General features: G+C 39.6%; 1 protein-coding gene across 1 annotated transcript in view; it reads right to left on the reverse strand.

Moving 5' to 3' along the window:
- The window catches only part of LOC124789034 (RING finger protein 145-like), a 175,870-nt gene that overhangs the window by 39,602 nt on the left and 113,179 nt on the right, over window positions 1-23,089 (reverse strand). Inside the window, exon 5 of the mRNA XM_047256323.1 lies at window positions 12,909-13,279. Within this exon, the coding sequence (XP_047112279.1) occupies window positions 12,909-13,279 (371 nt within the window). The remainder of the gene's footprint in view (window positions 1-12,908; window positions 13,280-23,089) is intronic.

Consider the following 23,089-nt stretch of genomic DNA (forward strand, 5'->3'; position numbering starts at 1 on the left):
TAATGAAGGTTGAGGCCAGGAGGGTTACGGGAATGTAAGTTGTATTGCAGATTTCTGGTTGTCACGAGCACATAGAATGCAGCACATTGGTTGCAGCTTAGCTTGAAGATCACACAACTGGTTTCACAGGTAGCCCTGCCATTGATTAGGTGAAGTTTGTGACCAGACTGGAGTAGGTGGTGGTGAGAGGATGTACGGGTCAGGTCTTCCATCTAGGTCTATTATCCTTCCCACCCCTCCCCACAGCGGTATTCCGCCGTCCACCGAAACTGCACAATATGTTCATCCATCCTTACACAACCCCTGCTGCCAACCCCTTACTTCATGGCTCATACCTGTGAAATAGACCTGGAGGCAAGACCTATCCCATACATCCTCCCACCACCATCTACTCCAGTCCGGTCACAGACATCACCTATCCCATCAAAGGCAGGGCTAATTGTGAAACCAGTCATGTGATCTACAAGGTAAGCTGAAACCAATGTGCTGCATTCTAGATGGACAAGCTATCTGTCCGCATGAATGGCTACTCACAAACTATGGCCAAGAAACAAGTGACAAGTGGACCACCCTGTTGTTGAGCATGTTGCCAAACATGACATCCTTCAGTCCTTCATTTCAATGACTGCTTCACAGCCTGTACCATATGGATCCTTTCCACCAACACCAATTTTTCTGAATTGCACAAATGGGAACTCTCCCTGCAATACATCCTACATTCCCATAACCCTCTTGGCCTCAACCTTTGTTAGGCAGTGTCCTCCAACCTCTAGCCCCTTCCCTGTTCCCATTCCAGCACCACGCAGCTGTAATTTCACCATCACACCCAGTCTTTTTACTTCTTTTCTGCTACTCCCCCCCCCCCCCTCTCCACCTCTCCCCAGCCCACGGTCTAACCTGCAGCATTTCACTGTCTGCCACCCCTACCATACTATCACCCCTCCCCCCTTCCCGCCCCAGACTTCTCCTTGCCCCACCCAGTCGCCACTCCCATCATGCAATCATGTTGCTGCTCGCAGCGTGGTTTCAGTTTCCTGAGACTGCAGTCGTGTGTGTGAGTGTGTGAGTGTGTGAGTGTGTGTGTGTGTGTGTGTGTGTGTGTGTGTGTGTGTGTCGGTCGTCTATTGTTGACAATGGCCCTACTGGCCGAAAGCTATATTTGTGATAGTCTTTTTGTTGTGCCTATCTGCAACTCAACATCTCTGCTATATGCTGAGCAGCAACTTTCCTTCTCATAATATTCCCTCTAAATTCTGATGCCCACAGCTATAATGCACAACACTGTAAAAATACTTCTGTTTTTGCAATAAATCTCTAAACAGCAGCAAACCCTCACTAGGTAGGTTATTTAAAAAACTTCTAAAGTCAGTTAAAGTGTCTGGAGCGCATGGAGTTTACGAAATCTTTAATGAATTTGTTAACTGAAAATTGTTTTTATACTCTGGGAGACTTCTCTAAGCACAGTTTTTATTGTAGTTTAATTATATATCTATTTACTGTTTACTTTGTGTGTGTATTTATTGACATTGCTAAAGCAAGCTTTAACTTGTGTAAATAGTGGTTTCTATCTTTTTCTTTTCTTTTCTTTTCTTTAACAATACAATCAGTTCAATTCAGATACAACATACTGCTGACTTTTCTACAACTTATATCACTTAATCAAATTATTTAAACTCAAATACAAGTTTTGCTGTTTATTTACAATACATTTAAGCTAAAAGATACAACATGAAACTGTGTCATACAACAAGAGTGTTGTGGATTTGATCCATTTGCCACCCTGTCTTGGGTTTAGAATGGAGTTCTGTACTCTGGTGGAAATATTTTCAACATACTCCTGTCCAACATAAAGCAAGAAATTGGGAATCCCTGTCTGTTCAAAATAAAGCTCAAAATATACCTCATTAGCCACTCTTTCCACAAATTATCTGAGTATCTAAAATCAGGGACTGGAAAGATCTGTTATCAATGGGACAAGTAGTAATGTATTGTAAATAGGATTCAGTACTTAAAGAGTTAAGAAAATATTTCCTTGAAGTATACCATTCCAATCTGGTAAATATTTAACTGTTGCACAGTAAAACAGAGGAGGCAGAGCTTTTTTCCAGAGTAGCAGCAATCTTTCTAATTTATAAAGGTAAAATCTGTAGCACAAAACTCTGAGCGAACTATTGGCCTCACTACAGATAGAGTGCATCCTCCCTATCCCCATTGTGCTACGAGGGGCAGGGTTGACAGGTCTTTTGCCTTGGCCACCTTTTTCCCCGCAAGTCCTTATTTTCACAGCAGGCTGAGTGGATCTGGGACCATCCTGAAGGGACTGGAGTAAGCAACTATCCCCCCCCCCCCCCCTTTCCCCATCTGAGGCTGCTGATGAGAATGATATTTGGTTTGTGGGACGCTCAACTGTGCGCCCGTACAAAGTCCCACTGTTACATAGTTCAATTTTTTTACACAATCCAATCTAGTCACTATCATGAGGGGTGGCGATGATGATGAAATGATGAGGGCAACACGAACACTCAGTCCCTGGACAAAGAAAACACCCAACCCAGCTAGGAGGTGAACCTGGGTCCTCGTGATCATCTGATATTGAAGCCAGGACCTCCAGGAACAGAGTCTGTGCACTACCTGCAAGACCACCTTGGCCACTTCTTCCTAATTTACTTGATCAAATTTAGATAGGATACACTGATCAACCAGAACGTTATGGCTACCTATCTGCGAGCTGGTATGTCAACTTTCAGCAAAGATAATAGCAGCAACACATAGCGACATGGAAACAATGAGCCCATGGCAGTTTGCTGGACAAAGTTGGCATCACATCTGCACACACAAGTCACCTAATTCCTGTAAATTCTGGGGAGGGGGTGATGAGCTCTGACATTATGTTCGACCACATCCCAGATGTGTTCGATCACATTCAGATCTGGAAGTTGGGAGGTCAGTACATCATTAGGAACTGGCCAATGTGTTCCTCGAAATACTCTGTCACATTCCTGGCCTTGCGATATGGAGCATTATCTTTTTGAAAAATGCCTCTGTTGTCAGGAAACATGATCATCATGGAAGGCTGGACATGGTCTGCAACTAGTGTACAATACTCCTTGCCCATCATGGTGCCGTGCATGAGCTCCACTGGACCATGGATGTCCACATGAATTTTCTCCAGAGGATAATGGAGCCACAGCCAACTTTTCTCAGTCCCACAGATACAGGTGTCAAGGATTCGTGCACTCTATTGGCATGAAGAAGAACATGCAACAATCTGCCACTGTGCCAACATCCAGTACAAATGGTCATGTGCCCATTTCAGTCACAGCTGTTGATGTCATGGTGTTAACATTGGCACACACATGGGTAATCAGCAGTGGAGGCCCATCATTAGTACTGTTCAGCACACTATGTGTTCGCAAACACTTGTACTAGGCCTAGCATTTAAGTCTGATGTTAGTTCCTCCACAGCTCACTGCCTGTCCTGTTTTATCAACCTGCCCAACCTATGACATATGGCATCTGTAATGAAGCATGGTTTCCCAACCTCATGATGTCTAGACGTGATTTCACCTTGATGTTGAAGACATTAACCACACCACTCCTCGAACACTCGACAAGTCAAGCTGTTTCCAGAATGCTCATGCCAAGCCTCTGGGCCATCACAATCCACCCTTGGTGAAACTCAGATAGATCACACGCTTTCCCCATTCTGCACATGGATAGCACACCCACTGACAGGCCAATGCTGCTATTGTCTGGACAGGTTTATATCGATAGTAGGACAGTGGTCATAATGTTTTGGCTGATCAGTATAAGCATGAACAGCACTGTGTAGTATATGGTAGTTTATTGTCAATACAATACACTGATCAATACCTCTTCATTACTTATCCAATCTACCTATCCAATGTTCAATATTCGTCTGAATTATCTCAATTCAAAAGCTTCTAGTCACTTTTTGTCTGAACTGTTTATGGTTCACATTTCAATTCCTTCACTTCCATAAAGGGCTACACTCCAACCCTTTCTAAAAAAGATTTCCTAACACTAAATTTATATTAGGTGGAAGAGTACCCATGCCTGGGTGCTGCATCCTCCCCCACAATTCTGCACTCAGAGAAGGGAAACATAGTTTAATCAGGTGTTTTTCTTTTAGGAAAATGATTTAAAAGTTGGTATTATGCAGACTTTTAACAGAGCCAGAACTGGAGCTTTCTCATGGCTACTTAAAAGTCACCATCATCTTCCAAAATATTAAAAATACTCCCTACCCTCAGGTCTAGACCCCCCCACCCCCACCCACAAAATTATTGTATGGGCACCTTGATTAGATGTTAACATATTTCTCTTTTTAAGAAAAGTTTTTCTTAATATTGAAAGTCTACATTTTATATTATCTTTATCTCTACAACAGTTGGATATTCTGTTGTCCTAATAGCAGAACTCTTATACCATAGTACATTTGGTGTCCCATTTAGTAATCTAATTCCCTCAGCATCACCTGCTTTAATAGCTTCTTTCCATTATCCCTGTTTCACTTCTGTTGATGTTCATATTATAATTTCTTTTTAAAGCTCAACTGATCCTCCAAACCCTTAGATTTTGAACAGTAATAGTGTGACATCAGAAAGAAATTAAGTTTTTTAATTAATTATTTGTATTTCCTGCAACCAGTCGCTTTTATTTGTTATGTTTTTAACTTAAGATATTGCAGTGTGTTTCAAGCATGTTTTGTTCATCTTTGCATTTATGCATACAGAAAATTGTTACATAACAATAAAATGTCTTTCTAAGTTAACATAGATCTGTTTTTATTTCTTCTCCCTGAACCTGAATTTTCCAAATGTCTCCTTGTTTGTATTTACCGCTAGCTTCCTTTTCCACTACTGCTTCCCTTTCATATCCTTCAGCTCTCATAACTACAGTGGGATTTCTGTAGAAGGTGTAAATAAATTTTCACTTCCTATTCTACCCCTGCTACCTTCTGAACTTTGAAGAATGTATTAAAGTAAACACTGTAAACACTTCGATCTAAATTTACAAATGCTATAAAGCTACACTGAAGTGCCAAAGAAACCAGTATAGGTATGTGTATTCAAATATAGATACATATAAACAGGCACAAATGGCACTGCGGTTGGCATCGCCTATATAAGACAACAAGCGCCTGGTGCAGTTGTTAGATTGGTTACTACTGCTAAAATGGCAGGTTATCAAGATTTATGCGAGTCTGAATATGGTGTTATAGTCAGTGCATGAGCGATGGGACAAAGCATCTCTGAGGTAGCAATGAAGTGGGCATTTTCCCCTACAACCACTTAACAAGTGTACAGTGAACATCAGGAATCCCGTAAAACATAAAATCTTCAACATCGCTGTGGCCAGAAAAAGATCCTGCAAGAACGGGACCAATGATGACTGAACAGAATTGTTCAATGTGACAGAAGTGCAACCCTTTCACAAACTGCTGCAGATTTCAATGCTGGCCCATCAACAAGTGTCAGCATGTGAACCATTCAACGAAACATGATCAATATGGGCTTTTGGAGCCAAAGGCCCACTTGTGTAGCCTTGATGACTGCACGACACAAAGCTTTGCGCCTTGCCTGGGCCCATCAATACTGACATTGGACTGTTGATGACTGGAAAGATATTGCCTGGTTGGACCAGTCTCATTTCAAATTGCATCGAGCAGATGGACCTGTACGGCTGTGGAGACAACCTCATGAACCATGGGACTGTTCAAGCTGCTGGAAGCTCCGTAATGGTGTGGGGGATGTGCAGTTGGGGTGATATGGGGCCCTTTGACATGTCTAGATATGACTCTGACAGGTGACATGTATGTAAGCATCCTGTCTTATCACCTGCATCCATTCATGTCCATTGGGAATTCCTAAGGACTTGGGCAATTCCAGCATGACAATGCGACATCCCGCACATCCAGCATTGCTGCAGGGTGGCTCCAGTAACACACTTCTGAATTTAAACACTTCTGCTGGTCACCAAACTCCCCAGACATGAACATTATTGAGCATATTTGGCACGGCTTGCAATATGCTGTTCAGAAGAGACCTCTATCCCCTCGTACTCCTATGGATTTATAGACAGCCCTGCAGGATTCATGGTGTCAGTTCCCTCCAGCACTACTTCAGACATTATTCAAGTCCATACCATGTCATGTTGCACCACTTCTGTGTTCTCATGGGGGCCTTAAGTGATATTAGGCAGGTGTGCTAGTTTCTTTGGCTCTTCAGTGTACATTTGCCTTTTTTCATTCTATAGTCTATAATATGTTGTAGAGTCAATATAGCCTCACTTGCTTCTCTGTTTGTCCAGAACCCAATGTGGGCTTCTACCAGCCTTCCAATTATTCTGTTGCTTATTCACTGAAGAATTTTTCAACCATGACTTATTAAACTGATGGTTTGGTAATACACCTGGAGGCATCTGCTTTCTTTCATATTAAAATTTTGCAGTTTTATGTGTATGATGCTGATTCCTTAGTCACTGAAGCTGTGACTTTTCTTTGATGTCAGGTCTGCCTTTGTAACCAAACAGGACATTTTTAAATTTTAGTGATATGGAATATGGTTCATTACTTTCTGAAGCTTCCTCACTGGTAGTTTTCTGTAATGATATGTCAGATATCTGATGTGGTGTATCTGTCAGTAAAAGGGAGATTAGAGTAACATCCCATTGATGACATGCTCATGCTCATAGAGATGGAGCACAACCTCAGACTAAGAAAGGATGGGAAAGGAAATCAGCCATACCAATTTCAAAGAAACCATCCTGGCATTTGCGTGCAGTGATTTAGGGAAATCATAGAGAATCTAAATTTTGATGGCCACACACAGATTTTAACCATTGTCATCCTGAATGGGAGTCCACTGTGTTTGTGGTTCACTGTTGTAGTTTATAGGCTGTTTCCTTCAGTGCTTAAACATGTATGTCAAAGTACTGTATCTTCAAAGTTACTAGTTCATATTTGTTTCTCATACATGCTCATGCTCATGCTCACATGTGAATTAGTGAGAGATAGTGAAATGTGCATGTAAATTTAAAAACAATTTGCTCGGCCCTGCACGCAAACTGGAAGCAGAGTCAGTGTAAAATAGATGTAACAAGTTTGTACGAAGTTATCACTGAGAATGCTTCAAAAATATACTGACAAAAATGCATATAGCTAGCGTTTAAAGTGTTTCATTTAGTCATGAAAATGAATCTCACATAAAAGGAATTACTGTTCACATTGTATCCACTTACTGAAAGACTCTCAGTGATAAGTTTGAAAATATCTCAACTTTTTTTTTTTTTAACAGTCCTCCTTGTTAGATAATTAAAGCAATTAACAAGCACTACTTTTGAAGTATTACAACCAGAACTGCTATATTTAATTGATCTTGTTTCATAAATATCTGTCAAGAGAGAGATTCTACTTTCCTTTATTGGAATTTTTAATTTCTAATACTTAGCCAACACAGGTGTCACCTGTATGCTACTTACAAATGTGTGTTCTTATATTTATAACCAGACTATTCTTTCGTTATTTTTGTAGATCCCATTAGGAAGCGAACCTTCGGGCATGTTGAACAAGTCAAATCATACTTTATCACAATGATTCAGATGTTAGCAACTCCAATAAACTACTAGAACCATTTGAGTTTACTGAAGCAGGGGTACATAGTGAAATTGACAATAAAATCACTGCCTCCTGAAAATGTTGTCTCCTTAGTTATAATAGAAAGCTGTTGTTTATCTCATTTTGCTACCTAAATAATTACAAGATCATACTAACATTTACTTTCATTGCAACCTGAGCCTAAAAATCCAGGTCTGTTTACAACAAAAATTTCTACTTCTTTTGCAAGTAATAGGAATTTTCAGTTCTTGAATCTGAGGATTCTAAATTTCTTGCTTTATATGAGATGGGAGCTAGTTCAAGATTTCACAAACACGTTTTCAATTTCTGATAAGAAGCCAAAGCGTATATGGGAACTGCATAGTCTCAATAAAAGACAGAACATTACAGTTGAACTGAAATTGATTTCTATTTTTAGCAATAGATTAAGGGTAAATTCACTGAGATGTGGGTGCAAGAGTTTCAACAGCTTTGAAGTTGACTGCAATAGATGTGAGGTTATCTAATTTACAAAGCATTCTTGATATTCTATTTTGTTGAGTGAACACTTTTTTTACTTTAGCTACAGTGCCTCAAAAAGATAATCCTGCAAGGCAAAAAGGGAGTGATGACATGCAAAATTAAGTCAGTACCCTGTTCTTCGGAGTCAACAGAACACACTACACTGTATTATCAGTACAAACACGGTGAATTGAATGCACTGCTGTGTCGCCTTTACAAACTGCTTATACTTCAGCAAGCTAGATTCTGCCCTGGTAAAAGCTGCACAGGTCAATTACTCAGTCTTACACAGTTCATAGAAGATTGTTTCGAAGCCTGTAAGGTGACAGGAGTGATATTTGTGGACTTGACAGCATTATATGACACTGACAACCATCAGTTGCTATTAAAAAAGGTCTGCAACCTAATCAAGGATTTCAGCCTCACCAGGCTCATTGCCAATCTTCTGCAGAACCAAAGAATCTCCATTGACCTCCACGGACAGCACAGCCAATGGATGTTACAGAAATATGGCCTTCTCCAGGGAAGTGTGTTGGCTCCAGTTCTGTTCAATATATACACTAAGGACAACCCATAATCCCCATCTGCAGGCATTTCTTGTATGCTGATGATCTCACTTTGGCAACCCAAAGCACAAACTTCGATTTAATAGAAATCACCCTAAACAGTGCTCTTGAAGATCTGTTAAAATACTGCAGAATAAACTAGCTTAAACCCAACCCATTAAACATACAAGCATGTGCTTTCCATCTGAGAAACAGAGATCCACCTGTAAGTTACAATACTGCTCAGTGATAAGTATGAAAATATCTCAAAATGGTCAGGGGTTAAATTGGAACACTGTGACACTCCAAAATACCATGGAATAACACATGACACATGTCCAACATTCAAAAAACACTGCGTGGGTTTCAAATAAAAGATCTCCCCCAGGAACAACATACTGAGAAAACTGGCTGGATCACAGTGAGGCAGTCAAGCTGAAACCATCCGAACTGCTGTATTGGCATTGTGCTACTCCACTGCAGGCTATGCCTGCCCTGTCTGGTATAGGCCAACTCATGCCAAACAGGTGGACATTGCCCTAAACAACACGTGCAGAATTATAACAGGCTGCTTGATGTCAACTTCAGTTGAATGGCTCTACCCCACTTGTGAATCACACCATCTCCTGTTTGAGGAGAAATAGCAGCTAACAGGGAAAGAATGTGCATCCCATGCATAGGCAACAACCCTACCCACAATAACTAAGGTCAAGGAAAAGTTTCCTCAGAACATCGAAGAAACTAACAACCCTGATGAAGTCAGGTTGCAGCTATGGAGGGCTGAGACATCCAAACCCCTTGGTTGGAAAAGATTTCCAGAATCTTTATCCCCTAGGCATGATGAGAATAGGCCAATCTGGAAGTCCTTGAATAGGCTGAGGTCAGGAGTGGACAGATAATGGGTTAACCTAACAAAATTGTGATAAATTGAAGAAAACAAAACCCAATGTGGCTGCAGGGAAGAACAGACTGTTCAACATATGCTTCAGTGTCAACTGTGTCCAGACACCTGCACTTCCACCAGGCAATGGAAAATACACTGGAATTGGCCAAATTTTGGTCAAAGATTATATAAACTGTGCTGATCTTTCAAAAATTGTGTTTTATGTATGTTTGTGACATGGGAATAATAATGGTGAATTGAATTGATTGATTACTTTTAGTGGGACCCTTGATTAGTATGATTGTGTCATAAGCAAACTTTGCCGTTTCAGTACACTGATTTAAAGTCCCTCAAATAAACGCCAGTTATTTTGGTAACCAACATCCATTCTCCATTTTCTATTTCCCTATCATGAGTTTAGTTTCATTTGAAGAGATTGTAGGGAATTAAATGCACCTACAAAAGATGTTTTTCTTATGTACATTTTCTCTGCAGATGCCTCTACTACACATTTTAAGTATGTCAGTTATTGACTAATTACAAAGATAGCGTGGGGATGGTCCTATTAAATCAACGCAGGATTTAAATGCTCTGCTACAGATGCTGCCATAGCCCAACATATTACCACTAATTAACAATATAATTTATGTATGTTAGCTTATTTGTTATCATGTGTAATGCCGCTATGAGGAAGTAATCACAGAAATGTCCAACGATTTCAATGACATCATTTCTGCCACAGCTACTGAGAACTTGGTTTCATTTGTCACAATTTTTATTTTTTTCGATGCTCAAAGATTCTCTACAATTTCATACACTTCTAGAAATAACACAGCCTTAGCTCTTATTTCAGACATGATATTTTTTAATTCCTAATTTCATACACTTATTTTCCCTACATGTGAGTAACTCCATCTTTATTTGTTCCAGCAGGGAAAAGACTCGCTAATATGAAAGAATATATTTGTGAAGAAGTTAAATTTTCATAAATACAGCATGCCCCCTTTCCAGTTCTGTAAGTTTGCTGTAAACAAGTCATTCATTATATTTCTGTTATAATTTCACACATCAAAAAGAGTTTTGCATCACCTCAGTTCCAAAACCTGTACAGAAAGTTGAAATAGAGATCAACATAAACATCATTTCCACCCTTTTTATTGCTCATGAAAACCACACATTGCATCTTGTACCACCATACAGCGAGACCTTCAGAGGTGGTGGTCCAGACTGCTGTACACACCGGTACCTCTAATACCCAGTAGCACGTTCTCTTGCCTGTATTCATCATGGCATACTATCCACTAGTTCATCAAGCCACTTTTGGTCCAGATTGTCCCATTCCTCAACCGTGATTTGGCTTGGATCCCTCAGAGTGGTTGGTGGGTCATGTTGTCTATAAATAACCCTTTTCAATCTGTCCCAGCCATTTTCGATAGGGTTCAAGTCTGGAGAACATGCTGGCCACTCCATTCGAGTGATGCCATTATCATGAAGGAAGTCATTCACAAAATGTGCACGATGGGGGTGCGAACTGTCATCCATGGAGATGAATGCCTCGCCAATATGCTGCCAATATGGTTGCACTATCGGTTGAAGGATGGCATTCTTGTATCTTACAGCCATTATAGTGCCTTCCATGACCACCAGCGGCATACTTTGGCCCCACACAATGACACCCCAAAACAGCAGGTAGCCTCCACCTTGCTGCACTCGCTGGACAGTGTGTGTAAGGCATTCAGCCTGACCAGGTTGCCTCCAAACACGTCTTCAACGATTTTCTGGTTGAAGGCATATGTGACACTCATCGCTGAAGAGAACGTGATGCCAATCCCGAGAGGTCCATTCGGCATATTGTTGGGCCCATCTGTACCATGCTGCATGGTGTTGTGGTTGCAAAGATGCACCTTGCCATGGATGTTGGGAGTGAAGTTGCGCATCATGCAGCCTATTGTGCACAGTTTGAGTCATAACAAGACGTCCTGAGGCTGCATGAAAAGCATTATTCAACATGGTGGTGTTGCTGTCAGGGTTCCTCTGAGCCACAATCCATAGGTAGCAGTCATCCACTGCAGTAGTAACCCTTGGGTGGCCTGAGTGAGGCATGTCATCAACAGTTCCTGCCACTCTGTATCTCCTCCATGTCCGAACAGCATCACTTTGGTTCACTCTGAGACACCTAGACACCTCCCTTGTTGAGAGCCCTTTCTGGCACAAAGTAACAATGTGGACATGATCGAACCATGGTATTGACTATCTAGGCATGGTTGAACTACAGACAACATGAGCCATGTACCTCCTTCCTGGTGGAATGACTGGAACTGATCGGCTGTCAGACCCCCTCTGTCTAATGGGCACTGCTCATGCATGCTTGTTTACATCTTTGGGCAGGTTTAGTGACATCTCTGAACAGTCAAAGGGACTGTGTCTGTGATACAATATCCACAGTCAGTGTCTATATTCAGGAGTTCTGGGAACCGCGGTGATGCAAAACTTTTTTTGATGTGTGTATTATTCTTTCATGATCTGAATCTAAATTCTTGGCATGTTTTATTGTCAGTGGTTGAACATCAGGAGCAGATAAATCATAAGCTTGGGCTGTAAATCTATGACACTTGCACTATGGACCTACAATCCTCAGTTTGAGATATACTGTGGGAAATATTATAAAGTTGGCTGTCAATAATTCTTGGTGTCCTTGATCATACCTATCAGATGCAAAACTATATTGTTTTATTGTCAGTGGTTGAACATCAGGAGCAGATAAATCATAAGCTTGGGCTGTAAATCTATGACACTTGCACTATGGACCTACAATCCTCAGTTTGAGATATACTGTGGGAAATATTATAAAGTTGGCTGTCAATAATTCTTGGTGTCCTTGATCATACATATCAGATGCAAAACTATATTTCAAGTCCCTACAAATAATGATACCCTATTTAATTTTGTGTTACCTTATTAACATGCTTCCTCTAAACATTTAATGAAACTTAATTTTTTTTCTGCTACTTGAATATAAAATGCCAGTATTACCGCTCCTCAAGTCACAGTTGTGACACAGCACTGAAAACATCATTCATATTTACCAACCTTTACATCACAGAATTTAACATTATTTTTTGTAAATACAATCCACTTCCAATACCTACTTTACTGGTTCTGCAGCAGTATGATATTAGCTGAGTTGTTATTTCATAATACATAGCTTACAGCAATAGCCCATGTTAATGCAAACAGGCCTACATTACATCATGTAACAACAGGAATCAAACCCAAATTCCATGTATTGAGAGCTACCAACTGACAAAACTAACTTTAATTTAATATGAAAAGTACTTGCCTGCACAGAAGTAAGAGCACATGTGGAGACAACAACAAGTGCCCAGAAGTCAACCTTGAAGAGAGAGCACAAAAAGTACGTCATGTACAATGGAAATGTTAAAAGGAAAAGGCAGAGGAATAAAAGACGGATGTGCCGCAACTTTGACACATTTCTCGATGCACAAAGACGCATTAGCAAGGGCTCTGTCATTTCATGCATTGACTGGATGAGGGAGCCCAACACAATGAAAAGAACCACAGACATGGCTCCAACTCGTTGTGGCATTGTCAAACGGGTCATTCCTGTCTGTAGAGAAAGCAGTGCCATAGTAATGCCTTCACCTACACCAGCACGTGGATGCTCACGAATTAAACCTGAATCCCATTTTCCTGCAACAAAACATCAATTTTAGAAACACATAATGTGCACAAAAAACTAGTGTGCTTTCTGCTTTTTTCATATCTATTGGAAAATGAACAAAGCTAAGATATCAGTACAATAATATTTTCAATACTGTACATGGCAGGCTTTAGAGAATGGAACAGTTAATGAATGCTTCTAAACCAACACTACTCTTTATTGATCTTTCTGTGCAGTAATGACTTGCTGTTTTTACTCAAGAAACTATCAAGAATGTCTTTGTAAATCTGTTAAACTGATCTAATAAACTTCAGTTGATCTCATTAATGTTGCATAAAATAAGTGGATGTTTATATTGTTTTTTTCTGAAAAAACCTACCACAACATTGCAAAAACATGAAAAGTAGACCATCCATTAGTATACAAATTCCTGATCAATTCTGATGAAGAGTTATAACATAAAATCTACATAAATATTTTACATGACAATTAGACTCACAGTGAAAAGAAAAGTAGAAGATTTTTGTTATGCTAAATTACATGACTCATTCTTTACTTTTTAAGATTCAAACTAACTTCCAGCAGTAATGCGGTGTCTGTATTTATTTTTGCTAATTTTTTAAGTGTCTTAATCTCTGTGTGGTTCATGACATCCTTATTTTATTGGTTCTGCATACAGACAAACATAAATAGGAACTCAGTGCTGAAGTTTTACATCATATTATCAGGCATATTACATTACTCAAATTGTTTTAGAAATAAAAGGCAAAAAACAAAGGAAGAAACTTTTTCTCTGAATGTAGCATTTAACATAAAAGTGCTCTTTCATGAATTTATCAGTAAAATTTCTGACATTCTCTTATTTTTTTGTCATTTTCTTTCATAAAGCATGTCATTTGCAGAACTGGAATATGAAATATAATTAATAACATTGTAACACGAAGGTTCCTCAAAAGTAATATTCGCAACAGATTATTTATTTTATCATAAGTGATAATATTTTGAACCATTCTGCTATAAGCAACAGCAAAACAAGTTTCCTAAACTGTCCAAAGTTCACAAGCAATACATTACAAAAATCAAATGTTGATGCATGAAACAATCAGGATGCTATTAACACACAGGGCAACTGGACTTCCTAATCATTCACTATGTAGTGACTGTAAATAGCAGCTCAAACTCTTCCTCCTGTCAGCCATGAGGTTCAGGTTTTTGAATGCACACACAATGCAGTGCCAATAAAATTCATGTCAGCTCTATCTAGGGCATGGGAGCAATGTAACGACCAAACAAATAGTGTACTGTTGCTGCAGCCCACTTTCTGCCCCCAGCTCCTTCATTTATATGTATTGGTGAACACTGATATTGGTGAGATTTATGATTTGAGTAGCAACCAGCCACATGAAAGGTTTAAAACATTTTTGTTTATGGTTTGAGTTAAATAAACGTTATTAAACCATACTTTTGACTAGTTGCTGCTTGAATTGTAGGCTTTATAACCACAATACTACCACATGTCAACTTTTGACACTACATACTGACGTTTACTTTGAACCAATATGGATTCTAAAACAGGCAATGCAGAACAAGAGCTATGGGACATTCAGTTCAAGAATTAAGTTAAACCCAACAATATTCATCCACATAAACAATGTACAAAACAATTCATAAATTTTACTGTTTGACCATTTATCCCACAGTCCCAAACTGTTTCCCACAAATGTCTGGTCTTTATTACATATGACACAGGCCCTTTTCTACAGTTTCACAAAGATAAAATAACACATTCTTCATGTGTTGGTTCCTGTTCCAGGCAACAGAGCTCTAAAACACAAATTACAAAAGTTGACCTGAAGGAATGATAAGCATCGCAATTTTTGTGGGGCATATATTGACAATTGGTTTAATGATTACTTGATCTACATCTACATCCATACTCCACAAGCCACCTGACGGTGTGTGGTGAACGGTACCTTGAGTACTTCTATCGGTTCTCCCTTCTATTCCAGTCAAGTATTGTTCGTGGAAAGAAGGATTGTCGGTACGCCTCTGTGTGGGCTCTAATCTCTCTGATTTTATCCTCATGGTCTCTTTGCGAGATATACGTAGGAGGGAGCAATATACTGTTTGACTCCTTGGTGAAGCTATGTTCTCGAAACTTCAACAAAAGCCTATACCGAGCTGCTCAGTGTCTCTCCTGCAAAGTTTTCCACTGGAGTTCATCTATCATCTCCGTAACGCTTTCGCGATTACTAAATGATCCTGTAACGAAGCGCGCTGCTCTCCGTTGGATCTTCTCTATCTTTTCTATCAACCCTATCTGGTACGGATCCCACACTGCTGAGCAGTATTCAAGCAGTGGGCAAACAAGCGTATTGTAACCTACTTCCTTTGTTTTCGGATTGCATTTCCTTAGGATTCTTCCAATGAATCTAATCTGTTCTAATAAATGATCTTTTAGTTTATCACTATGGCAATTTATTCCGTTGGTTACAAAACTGATCTACCACATCTTCCCAGTAATTATGTTGCAGTTTTCAAAAGTGTAACCTTTGATAACTGCTATTTCCTCAGGTACTTTCCTATTCTTCTGAAGTAACACTGGCTACACTAAAATTTTAACTGTGTTTCAAATGTTTCAGTTTAAATTCTACTTTTTTATATTCTAAATAAATTATTCTTATATCTAACATGTGCATAGCCTTTTTTTATACTCTTTATTTTCCCTTTACAGTTACCAAAGTTGAAAAGTTGGAGTCAACAGCAAAAATGTATTAACAATGTTAGCCGTATTACCACTCCTGCTTCTTATCCCTCCTGTTATGTTTTCAAGAGTGCATTAGTTAACACAGAAAGTCTGACCATAAGTATTGTCCAACTGGAAGAGTACAATAACTGACATGGTACAATAGAGTGGGCTGTAAGATAATCATGCTCTGCAACTGTCACGTCATAATAATGTAGTTCAATTCATTATTCTGGTTTGGCATCATTAGTTCATGGCACACCTATTAACTGATCCCCACAGCAATTGTTTGTTACAGCAAACCAATCCATACAAAATAGTCATTCATATATCTTGAAATAAGTTAGATTAACTAAAAAATAGGGGTTAGGTCATGTAAGAATCTTACAAATCTTTTTTTCTGAATTTTCATTTCTCATGAATTCCAGTCTGTGGATAAAAAATTTGTAAGTCATTATTGTATACTACTGCCAATTAGGAAGAACAAATTTTTTATACTAATAGAAATAAATTTAAATTTCTGCTCTGTTCTTCTTCTTCTTCTTCTTCTTCTTCAGAGACTGCAGCCTTGAACTGCCAGGTCCTGGATGGTTTTTATTTCATTTGCTCAATACTCAAATTAAGATCGTAGTGGGACAATATTTACTTCAAATCTCACCACATAGCGGAGATGCTGAGTTGCGATAGACACAATAAAAACATCTTTTTATTGAGCATATCGTGACTCAGCATTTCCGCTATATGGTGAGTAGCAACTTTCCTTCTCTGGTATTGTTACATTCCATCCTGGATTTTCCATTGTTTGATTTACTTCAAATCTGGTGGAAGAAATTAAATGTTGTCTGGATGATGATGATGATAATTATTGTTATTCAGAACCATATAATAAATATAATATTGTTTCAGGACAGCATGCAGATTATGCTTCTAAATATATCAGAACAAGAATATTGAATTTTATAATTTATAAACTAAAGTTTACATTTAAATACATTTTACATTTTTTAATATATAGGAAACAGTGTTACAATTGTTTTCAATTACCATTAAATTGCTTGTGAATTACCAAATGCTATGAGCCTGAAATACTTACAAAGCATTTACATCTACATCTATACTCAGAAAACCAACTTATAGTATGTGGTGGAGAGCACTTCTTGTACCAGTGTTATTTCCCCTTTTCCTGTACCAGTCATGTACAGTTTAAGAGGGAAGAATGATTGCTGGGAAGCCTTCATGTGGGCTCCAATTTCTCTAATTTTATCTTGATGATCTTTTCAGGAGATATATGTAGGAGGATGTGCTCTTTAAGTGAAGACCAGATGGCACACGAGGACACACTGTCTACTGTAAAGTGACACACATTTGTACTTGGATGCCTCCATCTGTCACATCTCTTCACAACAAGAATGTGTCTTCATCAGCACACTAGTGCATAGAGCATGCAAAATCTCAGACTGTGACAGACTAGCAGGTGAACTGCAGCTTTTACAGGCTGTGTTCCGTACAAACAGTTACGCAACTGCCAGATACAACATGCCTTAAGATGGAAGAAGCAAAGAGTACAGCCTGCTGAATATTAAGATAAAGCATTTGCGACAGCTCTTATTCCATACATCGGGAACACACCAGCAAAAATCAGCATAATACTCTAAAAACAAGACATCAAGTGTGTATTCCACCCAACAGCCATGACAAAAACCATATTGGGATTAGTCAAGTATGACTTAGCTCTCCCAAAGCCAGGAGTCTACTTCATCCCTCACCAAGGTGAAAAATGTATGAGGCCAGTCTATCTCGACAGAACAGGAGAGATGCTCTGAGCATAAACATCACACTGAAAATGTTCAGCCAACAAAGTCTGCTGTCACAGAACACTGCATCTCCCATGGACATACCACAAATTATGAGGACACCAAGTTGTTGCAACGATACACCTTCTGGGATGATGTTCTCAAAGAAGCTGTGGAAATTGAACTACGCGATAGACTTATACGGATGGCAGCTTCAATTAAGGAAGGTCTAGGACCCAGCCTTATGCACAAAAAAAGGACAGCTGCAATCTACGTGGAGGACACTTCTCTCACGACAACTGAAGAGGATGAAGAATCACTGTTGCCATGCCAACAGAGACCTGCATTTGGCAGCTGCTGCAGAGCTACTGATGTCATGGATCAATGCTCAACGTCATGCTAACCCCCACCATTGCACCAGGTCTGCACCCGGAGGCAGTTGGCTGGAAATGGTGGAAAGGGAGAGGGGAGGGTAGGGGCAGAAAATAAAGACAGCAGCCAGCAGTTACCACTCAGTTATCAGAACTGCCTGAAGATGGCGAAGAAGTCGGTTTGCCAAAATATCGCGTCTTTTGGATGACACCACACTGAATACCTGAGAACTATTCAAGATTTCCTTCTGCCAGGAAAACCTAAATTCACAGAATACATTGATTGGCTCTTCTTAGAATGTATGCTCTTGGAACTTTAACAATAAACGATACTGTGACACAGAATGCCTGTTTTGTAGCATCTGCCACTGGAATTGGATGGGCATCACCACACTTTCGCACTTACTAAATGAGCCTGCAATAAAACTTGCTCCTCTTCTTTGGTTGTTCTATATTTCCTCCATCAGACCTATATGATAAAGATCCCATACTGATCAGCAATATTCAATTATGGGTCTAACAAGAGTTTGGTAAGCTACTTCCTATGCTGATGGGTTACATTTCCTGAGGATTCTTTCAATGACTCATGGTCTGGCATCTGCCTTACTCATGATTAATTTTATGGGGCTGTTCCACTACAAATTGCTCTGTATGCATACTCTTAGATATTCTATAAAAATAAAGTAACTGCTCCCAGTGATTTTTCTACAATTTTGTAAACGTACAATAAAATGTTCTTTGCCTATGTATTCACAATATGTTATATCTGTTTACGCTGAATGTCAGTTGCCATTCCTTGCACCAAGCACTGATCCTCTGCAGGTCTTCCTACATTTCTATTTATTTTCCATGAAAACAAAGAACACCCACAGAATAAAATTGATTTTCTATTGAAATTCTTTTAAGTTGGTGTTTTACTTTGGTGACAGGTTGCACAGTGATATGTTTAGGTAGTGCATTGGCTAGTTTCATCCCAGAATGAAGTGCATTTTTTTCATCTAATGCTGTTAACTGGCAAACTATGGAAACTGCAAAAAGACGGGAATTTAAGGAGATGGGACCTGGATAAAGTGAAAGAACCAGGGGTTGCTGAGCGTTTCAGATGGAGCATTAGGGAATAACCGACAAGAACAGGGGAAAAGAATACAGTAGAAGAAGAATAGATAGCTTTAAGAGCAAAATAGTGATGGCAGCAGAGGACCAAGTAGGTAAAAAGATGAGGTCTAGTATAAATCTTTGGGTAACACAAGAGATTTTGAATTTAATCAATGAAAGGAGAAAATATAACAATTCAATAAATGAGACAGGTAAAATGGAATATGAACGTCTAAAAAAATTAGACTGACAGGAAGTGTGAAACGGTTAAGCAGGAATGGCTAGAGGATACATGTAAGGACGTAGAAGCATGTATCACTAGTGGTAAGATGGATGCTGCATGCAAGAAAGTTAAAGAGACTTTTAGAGAAAAAGAGAACCACCCATATGAATATCAACAGCTCAGATAAAAACCAGTCCTAAGCAAAGAGGGCAAAGCAGAAAGGTGGAAGGAGCATAGAGAGAGTATATACAACGAAGATTTACTTGAGGCCAGTATTATGGAAATGGAAGATGATTTAGATGAAGGTAAGAAGGGAGATATGATACTGCATGGAGAATTTGACAAAGCACTGAAAGACTTTACAAGCCCCAGGAATAGAAACATTCCATTAAAGCTACAGGTAGCCTTGGGAGAGCCTGCCATGAAAATCTCTTCCATCTAGTGAGGAAGATGTATGAGACAGCTGAAATACCTGTAGATTTCAAGAAGAATTTAGTAATTCCACTTCCAGATCAAGCAGGTGCTGAGAGGTGTAAAACTACCTATCTATCAGTTTAATAAGTCAGAGTTGCAAAATACTAACACGAATCATTTACAGAAGAATGGAAAAACAGTAGAAGCTGACCTCGAGGAATATCAGTATGGATTCTGGACAAATGTAGGAACACGTGAGGCAATACTGACTCTACAACTTCTCCAAAGATAGATTACAGAAAGATAAACCTATGTTTATAGCATTTGTAGGCTTAGAGGAAGCTTTTGACAATGTTGACTGGAATACTCTCTTTCAAATTCTAAAGGTGGCAGAGGTAAAATACAAGAAGCAAAATGCAGTTATAAAGAGTTAAGGGGCATGAAAGGGAAGCAGTGGTTGAGAAAGGAGAGAGACAGGACTGCAGCCTATCCCGATGTTACTCAGTCTGTAAATACAAAAGAAAAATTTGGAGCAGGAATTAAGGTGCAGGTAGAAGGACTTTGAAGTGCAGTTGAATGGAATGGGCAGTGTCTTGAAAGGGGGATATAAGATAAATATCATCAAAATGAAAATGAGGATAATGGAATGTAGTCAAATTAAATCAGGTGACGCTGAAGGAATTAGATCGGGAAACGAGACACTTAAAGCAGCAGATGAGTTTTGTTATTTGGGAAGCAAAATAACTGATGATAGTCAAAGTAGGGAGGATATAAAATGTAGACTGGCAATGGCAAGGAAAGCATTTATGAAGAAGAGAAATTTGTTAACATCGAGTAAAGATTTGAGTGCCAGGAAGTCCTTTATGAAAGTATTTGTATAAAGCATACCCATGTATGGAAGTGAAACACGGACGATAAACAGTTTAGACAAGAAGAAAATACAAGCTTTTAAGATGTGGTGCTACAGAAGAATGCTTAAGATTAGATGGTTGATCACATAACTAAGGAGGAGGTACTGAATAGAATTGGGGAAAAGGCAAATTTGTGGTACAACCTGACTACAAGAAGGGATCAATTGATAGGACACATCGAAGGCATCAAGGGATCACCAATTTAATACTGGAGGGAACTGTGTGGGGGTAGGGGAGGAGGGGGTGATAAAAATCATAGAAGGCGACCAAGAGATGAATACAGTAAGCAGATACATAAGGATGTAGGTTGCGGTAGTTACTCAGTCAGGTTTGCACAGGATAGAGTAGCACGGAGAGCTGCATCAAACCAGTCTTTGTACTGAAGGCCACAACAACATCAACAACGTTATGCTGGTGTAGCTCAAAGTGTAAAGTTTCATTCTTTGCTTCTGCAAGTAATATTACTTTTAATATTACACATGCGCGGGGGGCGTGCGCGCGCGCACACACGCACGCACACGCACACTTTTAACGGTAAGCTCACCTAATTTTGGAAACAGGTTTTGATGACATTCTCTAGGTTTGGCATTCAGAAATAATTCTGGTAGCTTTTGTCTGCAGTGTTAGTAATGAGTAGAGACCGGATTACATGCATTTGCATGTTGCATATGCATTTGCATTTGCATGTTTGGCTCCTTTTCACTAGTTGCTGCATATTTTAACTAAAAACTAGTGACATTGCATGTCTTTGCTCTATGTTCACTATATTTTAAAAATTTTGATGGGCAGTCTCTAGCTCGATCTAGTTTTGATATTTCACACATTGACCATGACCGAAAACTGCGTGCAATCACTAACTGAGAGGCCACTGCATAGTGAAATCATTACAGAAGATGAACAGGAACAGGAAGACGGAGTCATAGCTCCTGCGCCCACTCCCCCAGTTAATCCCCTCTGTTGTCATACCGTACACATTGGCAACAATCAAATTAAACTACGCAAGCTTTTTGTCACATGTCCATTGTTTCAGTTTATCTTTCTATTTACTTGTACACAGTTGAACATGTTTACGATGTGTATTAATCCACATGGCAAGAGAAGAGCTCTGACAGTTGATGCGGCCTTGGTACATGTGCTTCGCGCACCCACGATGGCCAATCAGATTGTGAGCTTTTGTTTATGTTACCGTGGCAATGACCCAGTGTTGCCGTAGTGCTGGGTGACTGCTGCTTTCAGTCAATTGTGCCACATGCTACATTCAGGTTTGTGTGTATATGTGTGCATTCCGCTACTTCTGTGAGTATCTTGCCTGATGTAGAAGTGGAAAAGTGTGTATACGCGCGTATAAGTGGAAAATGGCTGCCTGTTGTGCAGAGAAGAGGGCTTTTGGGAAAGGAACTATGCTGAAATCCCAAGCATGCGAATTTATATACAGATTGCGTGTTTATTTTAAAATGGAAAGGGACAGTGGTGGGCCTTTGGTATTGGTAAGTAAAGTGGTTGACAGAGTGGCAGAAGCATTGAACATCTCTACAGCAACAGAAAAGATAACCACAAATCATAAAGAGGCTGCCAATTCAGCTGTGAGCCCTGTTATTGTGATGCATGGAAAGTCACGGAAGAGATCATGATGTGTGGCTGAAACAGGCAACTTTGACAAAAGTGCTATCAGGCAACACATATTCACGTACTACAGCATAAAGGAGTATCCGACACTGATAAAGTTGATCACATCACTGTTGGACAGTTGTTTGTTCATAGACAGAATGACAAGTCTCTCGATTGTTTTGAAAAAACTTGGCTTCCGCTGGAGAAAGTTCTCAGGATGAAAGGTATTAATGGTATGCGAAGACATTGTAGCACGGAGATGTCGTTTCCTGCACGAGTTGCTACCAGTGAATCCAGGAAATGTAATACGGACTAATGAAACAGGGTTCAACGTGTGTCATGCACGTTCCATTGCATGGACAGATGACACGCGCCACAGAACTATGAGTGTGCCAACTGGTAAGGGAGGGCGACTACTTATAGTTCATGCTGGCTCTGTGAACGGTTTTATGTTGGGTGCTATGATGATGTTTCGATAAAAAAAAAAACTGTCGACTACCATGAGGAGATGAATGCAGATACATTCAAAGACTGGTTTGTTACTCGGTTGCTACCAACAGTAAGCTCTGGTAGTGTTTTTGTAATGAACAACGTGCCATACCGTTCTGTACAATTAAATAACGCACCAACGGCTGCTCGCAAGAAGAGACAAAATAGTCAGCTGGTTGAAAGATAATA

Source organism: Schistocerca piceifrons, chromosome 3 (genome assembly GCF_021461385.2).
Source record: "Schistocerca piceifrons isolate TAMUIC-IGC-003096 chromosome 3, iqSchPice1.1, whole genome shotgun sequence".
In the NCBI taxonomy this organism is placed as follows: Eukaryota; Metazoa; Arthropoda; class Insecta; order Orthoptera; family Acrididae; genus Schistocerca; species Schistocerca piceifrons.